Raw genomic sequence first — 19,705 nt, 5'->3', positions numbered from 1 at the left:
GTTGAACTGTACATGGAGGAAGACTTGATCCCTGTCCTAGTGGCTTTATAACATAACATATGTGATGAAAGGATGTCACATGCTGGAAAAATAGAATATAAAATCCTATGTTTAGATAGATAGATAGATAGATATCTGCAGCTTCCAGTAAGTTCATTTGCACAATGGCTACTGAAGCAGCAGCAAACATGATGCGTTTCAAAAGAATAAAGTTTGATATAAAGAGAAATAGAGTGAACGTTCTTCTAAAGCCCATCTCCAAAAGACAATACCTCTTTTTAAGAAGCCATTTAAAATAGCCCTAAAACTTAAGTACAACTTATTCACCGTATTTGGTACAGACCCACCCTCTACTTACTCATCAGTCAGTTTTTGCTGGTGCTTAAGATATATTTCTATTGCAATTACATAGTACACTAGCTATCAGTCTAAAGATCCTGGCAGGAGTTTTAGGAATCACTGTTTTATCTCTAAAATAATATCAAAGCCACAGATGGAGAGCTACATTATTTTAAGATTTAAATCCTGGTGGATTATATTACATATATCTTAAACTCATTTACTAATTGTTGATTAGTTTGAAAATGCTCTATTATATGTACCTTTGTACTTACACTCTATTCTGTGCTTTTCCATTTCTTGAACTTCTGCAATAGACTCTCTCAAGTCATCCGTAAATTTCTTTCTATCCTGAGGATTGGGTGCATTGAAATTTATTAGGACTTTGATATCTGCTCCTGGAACAGCTGATGTAAGCCGTATGCCATTTGGATAATCTGTGGGTGGGAAGGGGGAAGGGAGAAAAGACAAGGCTAAATAATGTTTATTATCTTTAATTTTATTCTCTTCCATTTTTACTTATTTTTTCACTAATTCTCTTTGTTACCATTTCCGAACCCTGGACAGACGTCAGAGAAAAGCAGTCTTTACTACCACATTCAAAAACTCAGAAGGCCATTTTACCTGCTCAGAACCCAGATGCATTTTCTAAAGGAAGATAAATCTCACTGAACATCCTCATGGACAATAATAACACTAACACACAAATGAAATCTGTTTGTAGTAGCAATGCCAGTAAAAAAAACAGGTTTGGCTGATTTGCTCAAAGGGACAACTTGTTCAGATTTAAGCTAACCTTGACTAAAGTAAAGTAAATCCCAGTCAGTATCCCTGGATTTAAAACAAACAAACAAAAAGACAAACCAAACATGTCTAGTTTAAATGAAAACATTAACCCTAACATTACTAAAGACCTAAACAATACTGCAGCAAGCAAACAATCTATTGAAGGTCTTTACAAATAATATATTTTAAAAATTGATCTAAAATTATATATATATATCTAGTGTGTTACATTAGTTTGATTCAGCAGATTGCAAACAATGATATACTTTATAAATTAAGGGTATGTCTACACTACGGAATAAGGTAGAATTTATAGAAGTCGGTTTTTTAGAAATCGGTTTTATATATTCGAGTGTGTGTGTCCCCACAGAAAATGCTCTAAGTGCATTAAGTGCATTAACTTGGCGGACTGCTTCCACAGTACCGAGGCTAGAGTCGACTTTCGGAGCATTGCACTGTGGATAGCTATCCCACAGTTCCCGCAGTCTCCGCTGCCCATTGGAATTCTGGGTTGAGATCCCAATGCCTGATGGGGCTAAAACATTGTCGCGGGTGGTTCTGGGTACATATCGTCAGGCCCCCGTTCCCTCCCTCCCTCCATGAAAGCAAGGGCAGACAATCGTTTCGCGCCTTCTTTCCTGAGTTACCTGTGCAGACGCCATACCACGGCAAGCATGGAGCCCACTCAGGTAACCGTCACCCTATGTCTCCTGGGTGCTGGCAGACGCGGTACGGCTTTGCTACACAGTAGCAGCAACCCATTGCCTTCTGGCAGCAGACAGTGAAGTACGACTGGTAGCCGTCCTCGTTGTGTCCGAGGTGCTCCTGGCCACGTCGGCTGGGAGCGCCTGGGCAGACATGGGTGCAGGGACTAAATTTGGAGTGACTTGACCAGGTCATTCTCTTTAGTCCTGCAGTCAGTCCTATTGAACCGTCTTATGGTGAGCAGGCAGGCGATACGGATTGCTAGCAGTCGTACTGTACCATCTTCTGCCGGGCAGGCAAGAGATGAGGATTGCTAGCAGTCGTATTGTACCATCTTCTGCCAGGCAGGCAAGAGATGAGGCTGGCTAGCAGTCGTACTGTACCATCTTCTGCCGAGCAGCCATGAGATGTGGATGGCATGCAGTCCTTCTGCACCATCTGCTGCCAGCCAAAGATGTAAAAGATAGATGGAGTGGATGAAAACAAGAAATAGACCAGATTCGTTTTGTACTCATTTGCCTCCTCCCCTGTCTAGGGGACTCATTCCTCTGGGTCACACTGCAGTCACTCACAGAGAAGGTGCAGCGAGGTAAATCTAGCCATGTATCAATCAGAGGCCAGGCTAACCTCCTCGTTCCAATAAGAACAATAACTTAGGTGCACCATTTCTTATTGGAACCCTCCGTGAAGTCCTGCCTGAAATACTCCTTGATGTAAAGACATCCCCTTTGTTGATTTTAGCTCCCTGAAACCAACCCTGTAAACCATGTCGTCAGTCGCCCCTCCCTCCGTCAGAGCAACGGCAGACAATCGTTCCGCGCCTTTTTTCTGTGCGGACGCCATACCAAGGCAAGCATGGAGGCTGCTCAGCTCACTTTGGCAATTAGGAGCACATTAAACACCACACGCATTATCCAGCAGTATATGCAGCACCAGAACTGGGCAAAGCGATACCGGGCGAGGAGGCAACATCAGCGCGGTCACGTGAGTGATCAGGATATGGACACAGATTTCTCTGAAAGCATGGGCCCTGCTAATGCACGCATCATGGTGCTAATGGGGCAGGTTCATGCTGTGGAATGCCGATTCTGGGCTCGGGAAACAAGCACAGACTGGTGGGACCGCATAGTGTTGCAGGTCTGGGACGATTCCCAGTGGCTGCGAAACTTTCACATGCGTAAGGGCACTTTCATGGAATTTTGTGACTTGCTTTCCCCTGCCCTGAGGCGCATGAATACCAAGATGAGAGCAGCCCTCACAGTTGAGAAGCGAGTGGCGATAGCCCTGTGGAAGCTTGCAATGCCAGACAGCTACCGGTCAGTTGGGAATCAATTTGGAGTGGGCAAATCTACTGTGGGGGCTCCTGTGATGCAAGTAGCCCACGCAATCAAAGATCTGCTGATATCAAGGGTAGTGACCCTGGGAAATGTGCAGGTCATAGTGGATGGCTTTGCTGCAATGGGATTCCCTGTGGTGGGGCCATAGACGGAACCCATATCCCTATCTTGGCACCGGAGCACCAAGCCGCCGAGTACATAAACCGCAAGGGGTACTTTTCGATAGTGCTGCAAGCTCTGGTGGATCACAAGGGACGTTTCACCAACATCAATGTGGGATGGCCGGGAAAGGTACATGACGCTCACATCTTCAGGAACTCTGGTCTGTTTCAAAAGCTGCAGGAAGGGACTTTCTTCCCAGACCAGAAAATAACTGTTGGGGATGTTGAAATGCCTATATGTATCCTTGGGGACCCAGCCTACCCCTTAATGCCATGGCTCATGAAGCCGTACACAGGCAGCCTGGACAGTAGTCAGGAGCTGTTCAACTACAGGCTGAGCAAGGGCAGAATGGTGGTAGAATGTGCATTTGGACGTTTAAAGGCGCGCTGGCGCAGTTTACTGACTCGCTTAGACCTCAGCGAAACCAATATTCCCACTATTATTACTGCTTGCTGTGTGCTCCACAATATCTGTGAGAGTAAGGGGGAGACGTTTATGGCGGGGTGGGAGGTTGAGGCAAATCGCCTGGCTGCTGGTTACGCGCAGCCAGACACCAGGGCGGTTAGAAGAGCACAGGAGGGCGCGGTACGCATCAGAGAAGCTTTAAAACCAGTTTCATGACTGGCCAGGCTACGGTGTGAAAGTTCTCTTTGTTTCTCCTTGATGAAACCCCCCGCCCCTTGGTTCACTCTACTTCCCTGTAAGCTAACCACCCGCCCCCTCCTCCCTTCAATCACCGCTTGCAGAGGCAATGAAGTCATTGTTGCTTCACATTCATGCATTCTTTATTCATTCATCACACAAATACCAAGGTAGCCCAGGAGGGGTGGTGGAGGAGGGAAGGAAAATGCCACACAGCACTTTAACCTTTAAAATTTATTGAATGACAGCCTTCTTTTTTTTGGGCAATCCTCTGTGGTGGAGTGGCTGGTTGGCCGGAGGCCCCCCCACCGCGTTCTTGGGCGTCTGGGTACGGAGGCTATGGATCTTGGGGAGGAGGGCGGTTGGTTACAGAGGGGCTGCAGTGGCAGTCTGTGCTCCAGCTGCCTTTGCTGTAGCTCAACCATACACTGGAGCATACTGGTTTGGTCCTCCAGCAGCCTCAGCATTGAATCCTGCCTCCTCTCATCACGCTGCCGCCACATTTGAGCTTCAGCCCTCTCTTCAGCCCGCCACCTCTCCTCCCTGTCATTTTGTGCTTTCCTGCACTCTGACATTATTTGCCTCCACGCATTCGTCTGTGCTCTGTCAGTGTGGGAGGACAGCATGAGCTCGGAGAACATTTCATCGCAAGTGCGTTTTTTTTTCTTTCTAAGCTTCACTAGCTCTGGGAAGGAGAAGATCCTGTGATCATTGAGACACATGCAGCTGGTGGAGAAAAAAAAAGGGACAGTGGTATTTAAAAAGACACATTTTATAAAACAGTGGCTACACTCTTTCAGGGTAAACCTTGCTGTTAACATTACATACATAGCACATGTGCTTTCATTACAAGGTCGCATTTTGCCTCCCCCCACCGCGTGGCTACCCCCTCCCCCCTCCCCGTGGCTAACAGCGGGGAATATTTCTGTTCAGCCACAGGCAAACAGCCCAGCAGGAATGGGCTCCTCTGAGTGTCCCCTGAAGAAAAGCACTCTATTTCAACCAGGTGACCATGAATTATATCTCACTCTCCTGAGGATAACACAGAGAGATAAAAAACGGATGTTGTTTGAACGCCAGCAAACATACACTGCAATGCTTTGTTCTACAATGATTCCCGAGTACGTGTTACTGGCCTGGAGTGGTAAAGTGTCCTACCATGAAGGATGCAATAAGGCTGCCCTCCCCAGAAACCTTTTGCAAAGGCTTTGGGAGTACATCCAGGAGAACCGCGAATGCCAGGGCAAAGTAATCCTTTCACATGCTTGCTTTTAAACCATGTATAGTATTTTAAAAGGTACACTCACCAGAGGTCCCTTCTCCGCCTGCTGGGTCCAGGAGGCAGCCTTGGGTGGGTTCGGGGGGTACTGGCTCCAGGTCCAGGGTGAGAAACAGTTCCTGGCTCTCGGGAAAACCGGTTTCTCCGCTTGCTTGCTGTGAGCGATCTACAACCTCATCATCATCTTCTTCGTCCCCAAAACCTGCTTCCGTATTGCCTCCATCTCCATTGAAGGAGTCAAACAACACGGCTGGGATAGTGGTGGCTGAACCCCCTAAAATGGCATGCAGCTCATCATAGAAGCGGCATGTTTGGGGCTCTGACCCGGAGCGGCCGTTCGCCTCTCTGGTTTTCTGGTAGGCTTGCCTCAGCTCCTTCAGTTTCACGTGGCACTGCTTCGGGTCCCTGTTATGGCCTCTGTCCTTCATGCCCTGGGAGATTTTGACAAAGGTTTTGGCATTTCGAAAACTGGAACGGAGTTCTGATAGCACGGATTCCTCTCCGCATACAGCGATCAGATCCCGTACCTCCCGTTTGGTCCATGCTGGAGCTCTTTTGCGATTCTGGGACTCCATCATTGTCACCTGTGCTGATGAGCTCTGCATGGTCACCTGCAGCTTGCCACGCTGGCCAAACAGGAAATGAGATTCAAAAGTTCGCTGTTCTTTTCCTGTCTACCTGGCCAGTGCATCTGAGTTGAGAGTGCTGTCCAGAGCGGTCACAATGGAGCACTCTGGGATAGCTCCCGGAGGCCAATACCATCGAATTGTGTCCACAGTACCCCAAATTCAAGCCGGCAAGGCCGATTTAAGCGCTAATCCACTTGTCAGGGGTGGAGTAAGGAAATCGATTTTAAGAGCCCTTTAAGTCGAAATAAAGGGCTTCATCATGTGGACGGGTGCAGGTTTACATCGATTTAATGCTGCTAAATTCGACCTAAAGTGCTAGTGTAGACCAGGGCTAAGTTTAATATTCTTATTCATTATGGGCCAAATTTTCAAAACTTTCTCAGAAATTATGCCTGGCATCTTTGCACGTGCAATTGCTAGCACACTAACAGTCTCGTTTTGCATGTGCGAACCAGCCAGATGAACTATCTAGTCTGCACATGCAAACAACTGTAAGTGAAAAATTTACAGATGTAATTTGAGATAGCAGGTCAGGGTCGCCTTGAAAATGTAACACTTCGGTATATAATTATAGTGGACATAACAGAAAGAAAGCCTAAAGAGCTCAAGAGACAGAGGGGCTTAGTGAAAATGCCTCAAGGCATATTAGAACTTTCTATATATGGAACTGCTTAACTTAACGTTCCATAATAAATACTGAAGTATTTAAGCTTTATGCACTCGTTCCCTTTAAGCACTGACAGTGCTGTGCAGCGTGGAAGAAAAATCCATGACAAAATCCATGCATAACTCTTCCCAACAGGTCTGATAATTTATATTCAATTGTCCTGATCCCACCACCTTGCTCATGTTTGAGTGGGAATTTTTGCTAAGCAAAGACTCTAGCACTAACCCTCAGAATTATAGATTCTTCTTGGTCATTTTGTTTTGGTTGTTTGTGAGTAAACAGGCAGGAATGTTTCGTATTAACCTCAGCTCTCCAATCACGTTTTTTGTTCAATGTTACCCACCAGTGTCATGCTTCGAGGGAGTAAAAATGTGCTTACTCTGTAGGGCATGAACAGTGACATCCTGACCTTTATTTACAACAATGGGGATCATTTACTTAAAGGCATGTGTAAATGATGGGGCAAACAGCCCTTGCTTATCAGATTGTCTTCATTTTAATTCTTGAACTAGCTGCCTGCAGTCCAGTTGTGCATCTAACATAGCAGGTCTTAACAGCTGGTCACACGAACATCTGCCAGTTGAACAGAAAGGTACAGACACACCGAGATATACACATAATGAAGATTTTCTCCACTACAGAAAACTATTTGAGTTTTTGCTTGAACTGCTGGCCCCTGGAAATGAGGCCTCACACAGTCTTAGAACATGTGCAATAAATAATTTAATAAAATGTCTTTTCTGAGCCATCCGACCTTATTTATCGACAGAAGGTCCCCAAATCGAATACTAAGTAAATACAGATCTCTTCCATGGATTAAAGTCCATGATCCATTACTCCAACACAGGGTGCTTCCAAGTGCACAACAAAATGGAATTCAAGCATTGTAGATTTCTATTTAAGCAGAACAACAAATCCTCTCTCATGGTCATTCACTCAAGAAACACCATCTGGTGTGCGACAATCTCTACCCCCAGCTGCCAAGGTCATTGTGTTCCAAAAAAAGTATTACACTGCCTTAAGAAGCACAGAGTCAAATACAGCTACAGTTTACACAAAGACTTATGCACCATACATAGTTTCAACCAAAAGGGAAATCAGGTCATTCACCTTTCTTGGGTGGAAGAGGAGCCAACTAGCTATTCAGTTATAAACCAGAAAAAGTGCAGAACTAAGGGGGGGGGAAAGACATTCATAACAGCTGAGCATGGAAAAGTAAGGCAACTTGATAACTATGAGGACACTTAGAGAGAAATTCAAGCTAGTGAATTGTACTTATCAGCTCTTCTGCAGAGACCAAACTCCCCAATAAAACTCCTATGCCCAGCACGGCTATCAATACAACTGAGATTCCTACAGCAGCAAACACTGAGATAAATAATTTATGTTTTAGCTGGACTCCACTAAAAATACGCCGCTAACCTTAACATTTTTAAAACTACGTTTGTTTGTAAATATAAATGTTTTCCTTGTGGCCTATTTATGCACTAGAGATAAATGCCATACTTCCTTATCTGGAGCCAACAAATCCCATAATATATTTTACCTTTATCAACTGTGCAATGCCAATAATTTCAATCGACTCAGCATCAGCCAAATTGAAAGGTTTCGCTCCCTTTGCGTTAGTGACACTGGCCTCAGAATGTTCATGAATCGCATTCCCTGAGAACAAGTTGATTCTGACAGCTGCAACATGCAGATTTACTGGATGGATTGATATTGGTTACTTGCCTGCTCTGCTGGCCCTGCAATACTTTGAGTTAGTCTCTTCTCACTCACAGGAGTGAAAGAGAATATGAATTTCACAGGTTACAGGGGACTAGACTTTCTCTTCCCCTGCTAATGTACTGTTTGCACATTCTAAGCTCTTTGTCCATAAATAGCTTATACACAGGTTAGCTGCACACTTTGGTTTTTAACTTCTTTGGAAAACTACTTTTATTTTGACAGTTTTTAAAAATTTGATCAGGCTTTACTTTCCAACAAGAAAATGGGTTACTATAGCCCTGAAGTGTGCTTGTGAGTGTGACTGATTCTGTTGACTCATCTGCAGAATCTTTGAGGGATGGACACAACATCCTCTTCAGTGGGTTTGCTCCTTTCCCTTTAAGAAGCAACCCCAAGGCTTCTCCCATATGGGGACCTGCTCAATGTGCCTTCACTTCTGCAAGAGGCGACATATAATGAGATGGCTTGGGCTGCAGCAGCATCAGTCTGTGGGGGGCACTCAAAGCTATGCTTAATTTCCGCTGACTCCAAGATACCATAGGTCTTTATGTTTACACAGAAGTGAGGATGTGGACAAGAACCAAGAGGTTTATCGATAGCAAAAGGCATGGGGAAGCATCTCTAGGATTAGGCAAAGTCAGTAAGTGTGCCCTCTATTGAAGGTGTATGTCTGATCTTTGCCAGTGTAGTTTGCAGTTGAAGTTATGTTAGCTCTGTAGCTGCTTTTGGATGCCCAGGTGACAGTGGAGGCAGACAACTATTTTCATCTATGACCAGGCTGCAAACATTCCTGTGTGATGTGGACTGTACCTGAGTAAGTCATGCCTTTGTAACCTCACAGCTAGATTACAGCAATAAACCGTAATTGTAACCCTTTAAAAAAAAATCACCTGGATTTTTCAGCTCATGTAAAATACACCAACTTGTTTCTTTATTTGGATGAGCCATTTGAGCATGTGACCTCATTTTCAGGGGTTATGGGAATGGCAGGCAAGGATCACCTTGGAGAAACCAGAAACTATTGTACCACTGAACCACACTGGATTTGTTACACAGTTCAAGGTTTTGGCTATTATCTATAAAGCCATACATGGTCTGGGTGCCAAATGTCAGAGAAACCACTTATGTCCCATAGAAACAGCTATGCTTGCTGTTAGATTGCTATTGCTATTGATTCCTGGGGTTCAACTCTCCAGGAGCAGTGGCAAGATAGTCATATGGAAGGCCCCCTCTGGCTGTCTCCTGGAGACCGAGTTTGATACATCTGATGGGCGAAGCATTTAAATTACCCTGGGAACACCTGGGGACAGGAGATGCAGGTTTTTAAATACAGAAACTTCATCTAACTATATTTTGTATTTAATCTTTTAGGTACGGTGTTAAGTTATAAATCAGTAAAGATATTAAACAAACAAACAGCAGCTGAGAGACTGTTTTACTCAAATCGGTCTCTCAGTCATTATTTAGAACTATATCTGTTAATTGCAGCTGAAGAAAAAGGATACACCAAATTTGTCCTCACTGCATTCAGAAACACCATTCTGAGGCAGATGTGACTCCGATCCTTAAGCCAGAAGTCTCTTGACAGTCCTGCTATTTTCAAAGAGCATCTTGTATTTAATTCTAGGGCTAGTTCCAGCACATACTGACTTCACCTCCTAGACCTAAGAAACTGATGGGCAGCTCTTCATCCTGATATCAGAAAACCATATGGAGAAAAATAGAGAGAAAAACTTACACTGATTTTCAAAAAGAAGAACTTGCATTCCATAGAGGGAAAAGGACTGTCGAAAACTGTACGTGACCGAATTCTTCTTCTTTTGAAAGATCTTGGTGACCTGAAAATATCAATTAAAAAAACCCAGACAAAATAAGAATGTGTTCCTTGATCTGAACATCAGTGGAAAGTATTCAACTACAATAGTGAAACAATTCTATGCACACTACTTTAATTACTCTTGGTACTGGCATATCAGAAATATATATATATTTTACCCAAAGACAGCTTCCAGTCTCCAATACAGTAACTATTTGCTACTTTTTCTTTTCTTTTTTCCCCCTCCTGCACTGGAACCAGTCTATTGGGATATGATTCTACAACCTTTGCTTGCAGACAGATAAACAAGGCTTGAAAAATGTACATGACCCCTACCACCCAGAGGGCTTGGGACGAAAGTATCTGTGTGTTACCATATCTCCCAAGGCCACTGCCCCTAAATCTTAAAGAAATGAAACAATTACATATTGTTTATTGAATGTAATTGAAACATTCACAATTAGCTTACATGTCATACATATGTCATTCGTCCCTTTCTCTGCCACATAGTTGTTTGTCTCTCCTACTCCCCCCAAAAATCTCTCAGTACTTGACTATTTCTCCCTTCTATTACCTTATTCTATCAGCCTCTTCCCTCCCTCTGCTACCCTCCACCCTCATTCCTATTCACTCCCTCTCTTACTCCTCATATGTAGGGCTTGAGAGGTTTACCAGACACTTAGGGTATGTCTACATAGGCCACATGAGTGAGTTTCCAAGCTACTTCTGTCACCTCCCTCCCTAGGCTTCAGAGCCAGCGCTCCAGTTTGAGCCGCAACTTCAAAGTGCTGTCTACACAGCTGTTTTTAGAGAGAGCTAGTGTGAGCTCCACCACCCCAAGTCTGTCGACCCAGGCTGAGAGGCTCACTTCCACAGGCTGTGCAGATTTACCCAAAATAGCTCAAGGACTAAACCACTCACTAGTCCAGGAGCTAGTCTCAGATAAGAAACTGAGCCAACTCACAGGGATGGTGGTAGGATTCCTATCAGTGTGTGGTCGGTGGGATTATCTTAGCCTCCCACTAGGTGGTATCCGATAAGTCTGAAGCACGCATCCCTTCTGGCTCTTAGACGTCAGAAAGAGCTTTTCCTCTCTCTGTCCCCTGTACTACAATGAGACTGCAGAGAGGAAGAACAGGGCACGGGCCTGGAACTCAGGAGACCTGGGTTCTATTCTGGGATCTATTGCTGACCTACTGTGTGACCTTGGCCATGTCTCTTCACCTCCCAGTGCCTCTGATTCTCCTCCTGCCCTTGGTCTGTCTTGTCTGATTAGACTGTGTTTGTACAGTGCTTAATACACCGGAACCCTGATTTTGACTGAGGCCTCTAGGCACTAAAGAAATACAAATAATAACTAAATAACCTGCTCTTCAGCATCTGTTTTTGGGACCTCCTCCACCATAACTAGATCCTGCCTCTGCTGCAGCTCACAGCTTGCTCAAGTTGTGACAGAATAAAATTGATTCAGTTCTTGTTAATTTTAACTTCTGGATATAGAGTTCCCCATTTGCACCACTGATAACTAACAAGACTCTGGTCAGTTTTCACTCTGATACAATTTGGCAAAGCTATTAGCATCAGACTAAGGGAGACAAAACACAGACTGTTTGCAGAGGATGACACTGTTGCATTGATTTACACTCATGATCACATTTGGATCTGAAGGCTATTTTTCTGTTTTTAAGGGAAGGCTGCCTTGTTCAAGCCCTAAGTAAGGAGTACAAATTATAAATAATGAGCAGGCAATGTACCTTTATGTTATCACTCACAACAAAATATGGCATATAATATCCAACCAACTTAATTCTCCAGGTAAAAATCAAAATACATTCAGACTACAAAGTACTACAAGTGTTCCTGTTTTTGAAAGTAATTCAACAAAATGCTTCCAAGCTGTCACTCCTTTTATTTGTATTTTTAAAAGACACTGGGTCAAGTTGAATGTATGCTGGGAAGGAAAGTCAACTGTAAAACATATTTCAACGTGCTCAACTTATATTCAAGGGAAAAGACACGTCTAGATCATAACAGATCAACTGAACACAGATCAATAGCCAGATTAATTACCCTTTCCTGTTTTATCTCAATAGCTAGATGAGCCTTTTTTGAAACAGGTAAACTGGAACTATCACAAATATTTTTTGCAACAATAAACTATTGTACCAAACCACTTTCTTATAACTAATAGTAGTAACAAGAAAGAATCTTCAGGTTTCAAAGAAAATCATAGAATGACAATTGTGGGACTGGAAGGGACCTGGAGAGGTCATCTAGTCCAGTCCCCTGCATTCATGGCAGGACTAAGTATTATCTAGACCACCCTGACAGGTGTTTGTCTAACCTGCTCTTAAAAATTTCTGATGATGGAGATTCCACAGCCTCCCTGGGAATTTATTCCAGTGCTTAACCATCCTGACAGTTAGGAAGTTTTTCCTAATGTCCACCCTAAACTGCCTCGCTACAATTTAAGCCCATTGCTTCTTTTCCTATTATCAGCAGTTAATGAGAACAATTTTTCTCCCTTCTCCTTGTAACAACCTTTTATGTACTTGATTAAATATATATTTAGGGGATTATCAATGATTATGAGCAAGGCTATGTTTTAGTCACAGATATTTTTAGTAAAAAAGTCATGGAGAGGTCATGGGCAATAAACAAAAATGCTCAGCCCTGTGACCTGTCCATGACTTGTACTATATACCCCTGACTACATCTTGAATGTTCTGGGGGGGGCGCCTGGGCTGCTGGTGCTGGGGGAGCTTCGTGGTGCCCGCTGGTGCTTGTGGGGATGCTGTGGGGGTGCGTGCGTGTGCGCGCTCCGGGGCTTCCGTTGAAGCTCGGGGGTAGGAAGCCAGCCAGGACCGCCGCTGCCAGTGAGGGCCGACCCGGGACCACAGCCGCCAATGCTGCTGGTAGGGAGTGCCCTGGGACCGCTGCTGTTGCTGGGGGTGGGGCAGTGCAGCTGGCTCCAGGGCTGCCCAAGCAGCTCGGGCAGCTCTGGGGTCAGGCACACCTGCAGAAGTTACAGAAGTCCCAGAAAATCACGGAATCCGTGACCTCCATGACAGACTCGCAGCCTTAATTATGAACAGTTGGACATGAACTCTTCCTAGACAAGTTGAAGCTCAAGGTCATATTCATGGATCACTAGAACACAATTTGGATTTTAAATAGCGTCTCCGATTTTATCCATGAATCTTATTTTTTAAATGCATTTGAATTATAAAAACCCAGGCTCCAGTCCCATGCACTGGGTGTCATCCTACAAATAAATCAAACAGTGCACAATGCGAAACAAAGGAGCGCTCAGCCCATCTTGACTCAAACAACTACTGACCAGCTAAAGCCAGATAATAAAAATAATCCAAAGCCGTGGCTGGTATCCCTTTCCAAAATGCCTGGGGAAAATGACGGGCTTAGATGTAATGAGGTATTAATGATATTCATGCAAGCAATACATAGCCCTTACAACATGTTTTTTTTTCCTGTAGATTTGCTAGAACTGTTTTAATTTATTATAAGGATAAACAATTAGTAGAACTCAATTTCTAAAGTTCAACGTATTTGCACAGATATACTCACTACTCAGACAAGAGCTTCCCCTTGTAAACTAAACTCTTCTATTTCCTCCAAGGGGTGTGTATGTGTGCATATGCGATGGGAAGGAGAACCTATGTTGCAGATAACTGGAGGATACAAAATCCTTAGTTTACAGCTGTTTAAATTCATAACACTCTGCCTCTTAGCACATATGGCCTCTTGGGTTTTGAGCTGTATGCTCAAACAAATTTGTTAGTTTCTAAGGTGCCACAAGTACTCCTTTTCTTTTTGCTGACTCCCATGGAAATCAATGGGAGTTCACAGCACCAAGCTCCATCCAGATAGTGCTCAGCTCCAAGAAGGACCAAGGGGCAGATTTTTAAAGGTATTTAGGTGCCTAAAGATGCACCTACATGCATAACTCCCACTGAAATCAATAGAAGTTAGGCACCTAGACACTTCTGAAAGTCCCGCTAGGTACCATCTACACCTTAGGCACCCATATATCTTTAAAAGTCTGGCCCCCAGCCTTTAGCAAGATCTGAAAAACATTTGCATTTTAGAAAGCTGGACCTTATAAGCAAGAAAATCATCATCACGTCACAGAAAACCTGGTCGATAGTGCTAGTAAAGCTCTCTAGCAAAAAACCCTTCAGCCTTGGTGCCAAAAATATGCTGATAAGACTATCAGGGCAAAGGTTAAGCTGTCTCCCTCGAAGCAAAGATAAACAAATGAATGGCAGCAGAAATCTAGCAATGAAAATATAGTTTTCTACACACTTCTTAGTGTACTTAAGAAGTCTCTCTACTTATCAGAATCTGTGTGCTAATAAAAGCTTATCTTAAGAAAAAAAACATTGTATCTGAAAATACATACCACAAGGAGGTCATTAAATAAAAATATTTCTCGCTGGTGCAGACCAAGCTTCTGAGGTTTATTTGGGTCTGGAACTTCAAACAACCTACAGTAGCAAACAAGTCTCCGGTGGGGTAGAGAGAGAACCTATGGTATACAGAAAAGTACAATGCTGAACTCAGTTAATAAAGAGTATCTTTCTTGCCTGAAGTCTTTATGATTATGTGAATACTTCTAATATCTTTAGTTCTTTAAGACCAATAGTAGACTGTTTTTCATCACAGGATGAACAATATAATAACACAGATATATCTGCTGCAGAGCTGCAACAGATCCACAACATAATGAAATCATTAGGTCAGATATTCTGTAGGGTCTTGTATCCTGCACATTGAAGCCAATGGGAGTTTTGCTACTGTCTTCAATAGGAGCAGGAGCAATCCCTAGTTTGTATAGCTATAAAACATTGAGTAAAATAAAGCAGAAAGACTGATCACAAAGCAAAGTGTTTCCATTTTGCTGCACACTTTTAAATATCTAATACCAAATAACAGGGGATGCAAAATTATCTCACCTTTTGTGAGATGGCGAATACACCAGGCTTTGGTGGGTTTGTTTTTAATTGTTTAATTCTACCTATGTATTTCTAACATCAAGGAAAGGTGGCATGCTCATCAGGAAAACAAATGCATTTTCAGTCTGACTTCTTTTCTCATGCTGATAAGAAAACCAATTGTAACTTCCCACTTTCTACCTTGAAACATTCCTGCCTACAGCATCTACAGAAAATATAGTTATTCTGAACCGACTGAGACTTCATGTCTTTCAAATGCAAATAAGATTATTCTGCCAATCATATTAAAAAGGGATGTTTTAAATTTATATTTTCATGTAAAGCATAGAATATTCCTTTGCACCTAGGACTTGTTTTTCTTATTTTAAATGAACTATTTTATTACAACCTCTGATTCTATACGGGAACAATATGGTTTATTAGGCCAAGGAAGCTGAAAAGCAGAGATTATTAGTAAGTACACACTATTCCTCTAAATCAGTGGTTCTCAAAACTTGTTCATAGTATGGCCTATATTTTAATATAGAAACTGATAAATGGACACCTTCCCCTCCTCTTTGTCATTTCATTGGGTGAAATCCTGGCCTTATTAAAAATCAATGAAATTTTTGCCACTGACATCAATCATGCCAGAATTTCACCCCCAATGCCCCTGTGGCATTATATTAATAATTTATTCTCCTGGGGTTTTTGCCAGGGGAGGAGAGTTTTAAAACCTGGCTAATGCTCTACAGGAATCCAGCTGGCAGAGAATGCTAGAGAAAAGGTGCTGAATCAGTTTTCCCTAGAGGTCACCCTTTCCCACTTTTGGTGCTGGACTAGCTGTTGTGGGCTGCCACCAGAGAGGGCTTAGATGTGGGTTAAGCTGCTGCATTCCCCCCCAACTCCAGACAGACTTACTTCCCCTTGGGGCTCGCAGCCTGGCATCTGCCACTGCAAGATGACAGACTGTAAGGAGTAAACTGAACCTAATTAATTTAGAGTTAACTACAGAGACCTACATATGGAATTAAACTGAAAGGAAAATGTATTCATTCTTAACAATCAACAGAAGTGTCCTCCAGAGCATTTCCGTAGTCTGCAGGCATTGCTAAACAAACACCTAGGAAGTACTAATAGATACTTTCATTAGACTATTGAAAAAAAGCTTTCCACCACTCTAACAAGGCTTCCATGTTGACTGCTCATGCAAGGACTGCAGGAGGCAAGCAGATTAAAAGCAATGCAAGTGAGAAGTACTTCTCTGGAAGTACTCCAGATTCTCTGGATCATCCTAGAATAAAATAATAATGCAAAGGAAAATGATTATAATAAAAAAATTATTAAGAGTCAAATTTGTAAAATGACATCTAATCTTTTGACAGAAGATGCTACGTTGTACAAAGCTAAGTCAGGTGATGGGGAATTAGCATTTATATTTGCATTTTAAAAAATGGTTTTTACTATTATTGGCAACACTAGCCTGAGATTAAAATAAGTGGAACACTTCATTAGGAGATTCAATTTTAAGAATATAATTGTATTTGTGTGGGACTTCAATTTTTATTTAATGCCTGTTGTACTCATCTACCTTTGAAAAGAGAGTTGCAAATTAATTGGCAATATCCTCCAAACAAACAAACAAACAAGGAATAGTTGATAAAGTGAGAGCTAGGTGATACGGTGTGCCTGTTGGGGCAGAATCAATGCGATTTTCATTTTTGCATAGGGCACCCTAGATAGATAGTCTGGTGACAATTTGCATTAGTAATGCACAAATAAAAAAAGACAGAGCATGAGAAAAAACAAAATCTAAAAAACTCTAGGCAATGAATTATAAACAAACTACACGAAGAAAAAACTTTCATTCTTAGCAAATCTTTATACCTTAGAGGATGAACTGACTTCTGCAGGAAGTGTTGGCGTGTTTTTGCTAAGTCAACAGTGAGAAAAGTTTGCTTAAAAGATAAATAAACTGAAAGAAGCCTACATTTTGAAAAAGCCAAAAATACAGCAGAAAAATATTAGTGTTAGTAAGGGATAATCCTGAATATTAAACTGCTTCTGATTAGTGTGGTTTATAAACCATGAATCAATATGAAAAGGAATACCTACACAACCAAGTCCATGATGCAGAGATCCAATCTACAGTAGAAAGACACATACAAGTTTATTAAACTTCAGAGAAACAGTACTGTATCATAGCAAGTAAATACTTCATGGTCTTTCTACTACTTACTTGACTAAACTCCTATAAAGTAAAAACAAACATTTCTATAAGTATATGTGGCTATTTCCTGCATTTTCTTTCACACAGTAAAAAAATTCTCACCAAATGCACCTGATTCTATGAAAAACCACTGCTTCCAGAAAGGCTGTTAAGTCTCCCTTACTGCATGAGCTCAGCACACTGGAGGATCAAGCCCTGTGTCTAGAATGCTATGTGCCTGAATCAGACAGGAGCAGAAATACATACAAATACTGTCAACTGAAAGTTTTATATGACAATAAATATGACACTCCCCTCCCCCCCCCCCCAAACACTATAGAACAGTCAAGGAGTTTTTCCTTTCCTCCTGAAGCACATGGTGTAAGACACTATTCGCTTTCTGATATTTGGTGACACCTTCCCCCAGTTCTTCCAGGGGGTCTTCAGTTCTCTTTCATGCCCTGATTCCCCTGCTTTAAACCAACTGGGATAGTCTCAGGTTAGACAAATAATACTTAGCATTGATCTTCAAAGCTCTTTACAAATAATTGGGCAACTCTTGAGATCCTTCCTCAGTTCCTAATCTGTCCCTACTCACCTAAAACTCCCTATGGCAGGTAACAAGTTGAAGCTCAAATGGTAGCCAAGAATCCATTAAAAACTGCAGCACAGCCTCAGGAGTTAGAAGGTCTGGGTTCTACTTCCAGCTTTATCACAAATCTCCTATGTGACTTTGGGCAAGTCATTTTCAAAAAAAGAACAGGAGGACTTGTGGCACCTTAGAGACTAACAAATTTATTTGAGCATAAGCTTTCGTGAGCTACAGCTCACTTAATCTGTTAGTCTCTAAGGTGCCACAAGTCCTCCTTTTCTTTTTGCGGATACAGACTAACACGGTTGCTACTCTGAAACCTGTCATTTTCAAAAGGCGCTCATTGAGATGTGGACCTGACTTTCAAAAGTGCCGAGTATCTGGAGCCTCTACTGACTTCAGCTGCAGGTTTGGGGGGATCCAAAAACAAAGGCACCCCAAATTAGTGGACATTTTTTAAAATGTTGTCCTGAATTTCTCTGTGCCTCAGTTGCCTCATTTCCAAAAAGGGGATAAAAATACTTCCCTCCCACACAGGGATGTTGTGAAGAAAAAGTAATTAACGATTGTGAAGCACTTCAAGATCCCTGAATAGAAATCAATGACTAAGTACAGAACAGTCAGAATCATACTCAGCACTTTTGTGAACTAAGTAAATATTATTATCCCGTTCCTACAGATAGAGGACATGAGGAAGAGGAGTTAATTGAATTGCGAAGCCTAGAGAGGGAGGGAGCGAGCGAGTGTCAGAACCAGCATTAGAACTCAAGAGAACTTGGTTCCCAGATTATCTCTTAGACCATAAGATTATATCACTCTCTAATACAGATCTTCTCTCTTTTAAACATGGGCCTGTACAGCCTGTTTTAGGGAGGAGGAAACACTGACATCAATAAAATCTTTAATTAAAAGGTATAAAGCTGAAATATGTTTTTCTAAGACATCACTTTGCAGCAACATGCTCCAGTCGTTTTGAAATATAATCACTGAAGATTATTAAAATGCAGACATTTCAGAGCCAAAATTCAGGATTGAAACGAACAGGGAGAATATGTGGGTAAAACAGGTACATTTTATAATCTTTATTTAAAAAAATAATTTGTAATATTCATAACCTCACCATGCACAGATGTGCACTACTGTCCAGACTAAAGTGCAGAGAAATGTTCACTTGCTTAGTGAAAGTTATGAAAACAAGGCCATCTTTGTAGCAATTTTATTACACTGACATACTTCCCATATTTTGTCATTGTCCAGTCCAATTTATGTTTACAAGAAGCCTCAGGTAGCATCCCTTGCCCGGCAACTCTCAGTCATCTGGCATAATCAGCTTAAGTTTTAGTGCAAAATTAACTTACTGGTTTCTTTCCTACGATGAGTTTTTCGACCTTTTGGACCTGGGATACATGATCTTCATTTGTCTTCAGTTCCCGTTTGCGGATTCGCTCATATATTCCAATCAGCATCTCTCGTGGGATATCTTCACCATCATCTACACCTGCAGAAACCAACAGCTTTCATTATCACTTTGGCTTACAATGACCTGACTAACCAACACTGGCTCCTCTCCACACTTACAGCTCAATAATGTGGGCTTCTTAGCAAGAACAAGATAAGGACATAGGTACTGTTTGTTTACCTTACTAACCACAAAGAAGGAGCTGCCTTGTTTATATGGATCACTAATATATCTGTTAATCTAAGTAGTTCTGTTCCATGACCTAATATAGTCAAATAATCTTCCAGCCAACAAGCAGTTGAGGGAGTCTAAATCCTTTTCTGATGCACTGTCATTTTGCCAATCTTACAGCAGAAGAAAACACTGTTATATATTAAAAAATACAAAAAAGTGTTACTTTTCA

General features: G+C 42.2%; 2 protein-coding genes across 17 annotated transcripts in view; both read right to left on the bottom strand.

Annotated features, from left to right (window-relative positions):
- IQSEC1 (IQ motif and Sec7 domain ArfGEF 1) overlaps positions 1-19,705 on the bottom strand; it is a 718,662-nt gene that overhangs the window by 14,389 nt on the left and 684,568 nt on the right. For 11 of the 16 annotated variants that reach the window (XM_075130532.1, XM_075130544.1, XM_075130535.1 and 8 more), the window contains 5 exons: positions 19,202-19,341; positions 17,158-17,187; positions 14,511-14,636; positions 10,013-10,112; positions 603-776 (listed from right to left, as the gene is read on the bottom strand). In XM_075130532.1, the coding sequence (XP_074986633.1) occupies positions 603-776; positions 10,013-10,112; positions 14,511-14,636; positions 17,158-17,187; positions 19,202-19,341 (570 nt within the window). The remainder of the gene's footprint in view (positions 1-602; positions 777-10,012; positions 10,113-14,510; positions 14,637-17,157; positions 17,188-19,201; positions 19,342-19,705) is intronic. The other 5 variants (XM_048858459.2, XM_075130536.1, XM_075130542.1 and 2 more) reach the window with 3 other exon arrangements.
- Positions 4,191-9,982, bottom strand: LOC125640211 (zinc finger and SCAN domain-containing protein 32-like). The gene is made up of 2 exons (XM_048858471.2): positions 5,279-9,982; positions 4,191-4,697 (listed from the first exon to the last, which is right to left on the bottom strand). The coding sequence occupies exons 1-2, from the start codon at positions 5,853-5,855 to the stop codon at positions 4,651-4,653; spliced, it is 624 nt and encodes a 207-aa protein (XP_048714428.1). The 5' UTR covers positions 5,856-9,982; the 3' UTR covers positions 4,191-4,650.

This window comes from Caretta caretta, chromosome 7 (genome assembly GCF_965140235.1).
Source record: "Caretta caretta isolate rCarCar2 chromosome 7, rCarCar1.hap1, whole genome shotgun sequence".
Lineage (NCBI taxonomy): Eukaryota > Metazoa > Chordata > Testudines > Cheloniidae > Caretta > Caretta caretta.
This window is presented reverse-complemented; position numbering and strand designations above follow the sequence as displayed.

Bases quoted from the DNA above. Each gene is read 5' to 3' on its own strand.
- LOC125640211 (XM_048858471.2), bottom strand. From the start codon at position 5,855: ATGCAGAGCTCATCAGCACAGGTGACAATGATGGAGTCCCAGAATCGC. The intron at 4,698-5,278 runs GTGAGTGTACCT...TTTCTCCACCAG, and splicing joins AGGCGGAGAAGGGACCTCTG to CTGCATGTGTCTCAATGATC.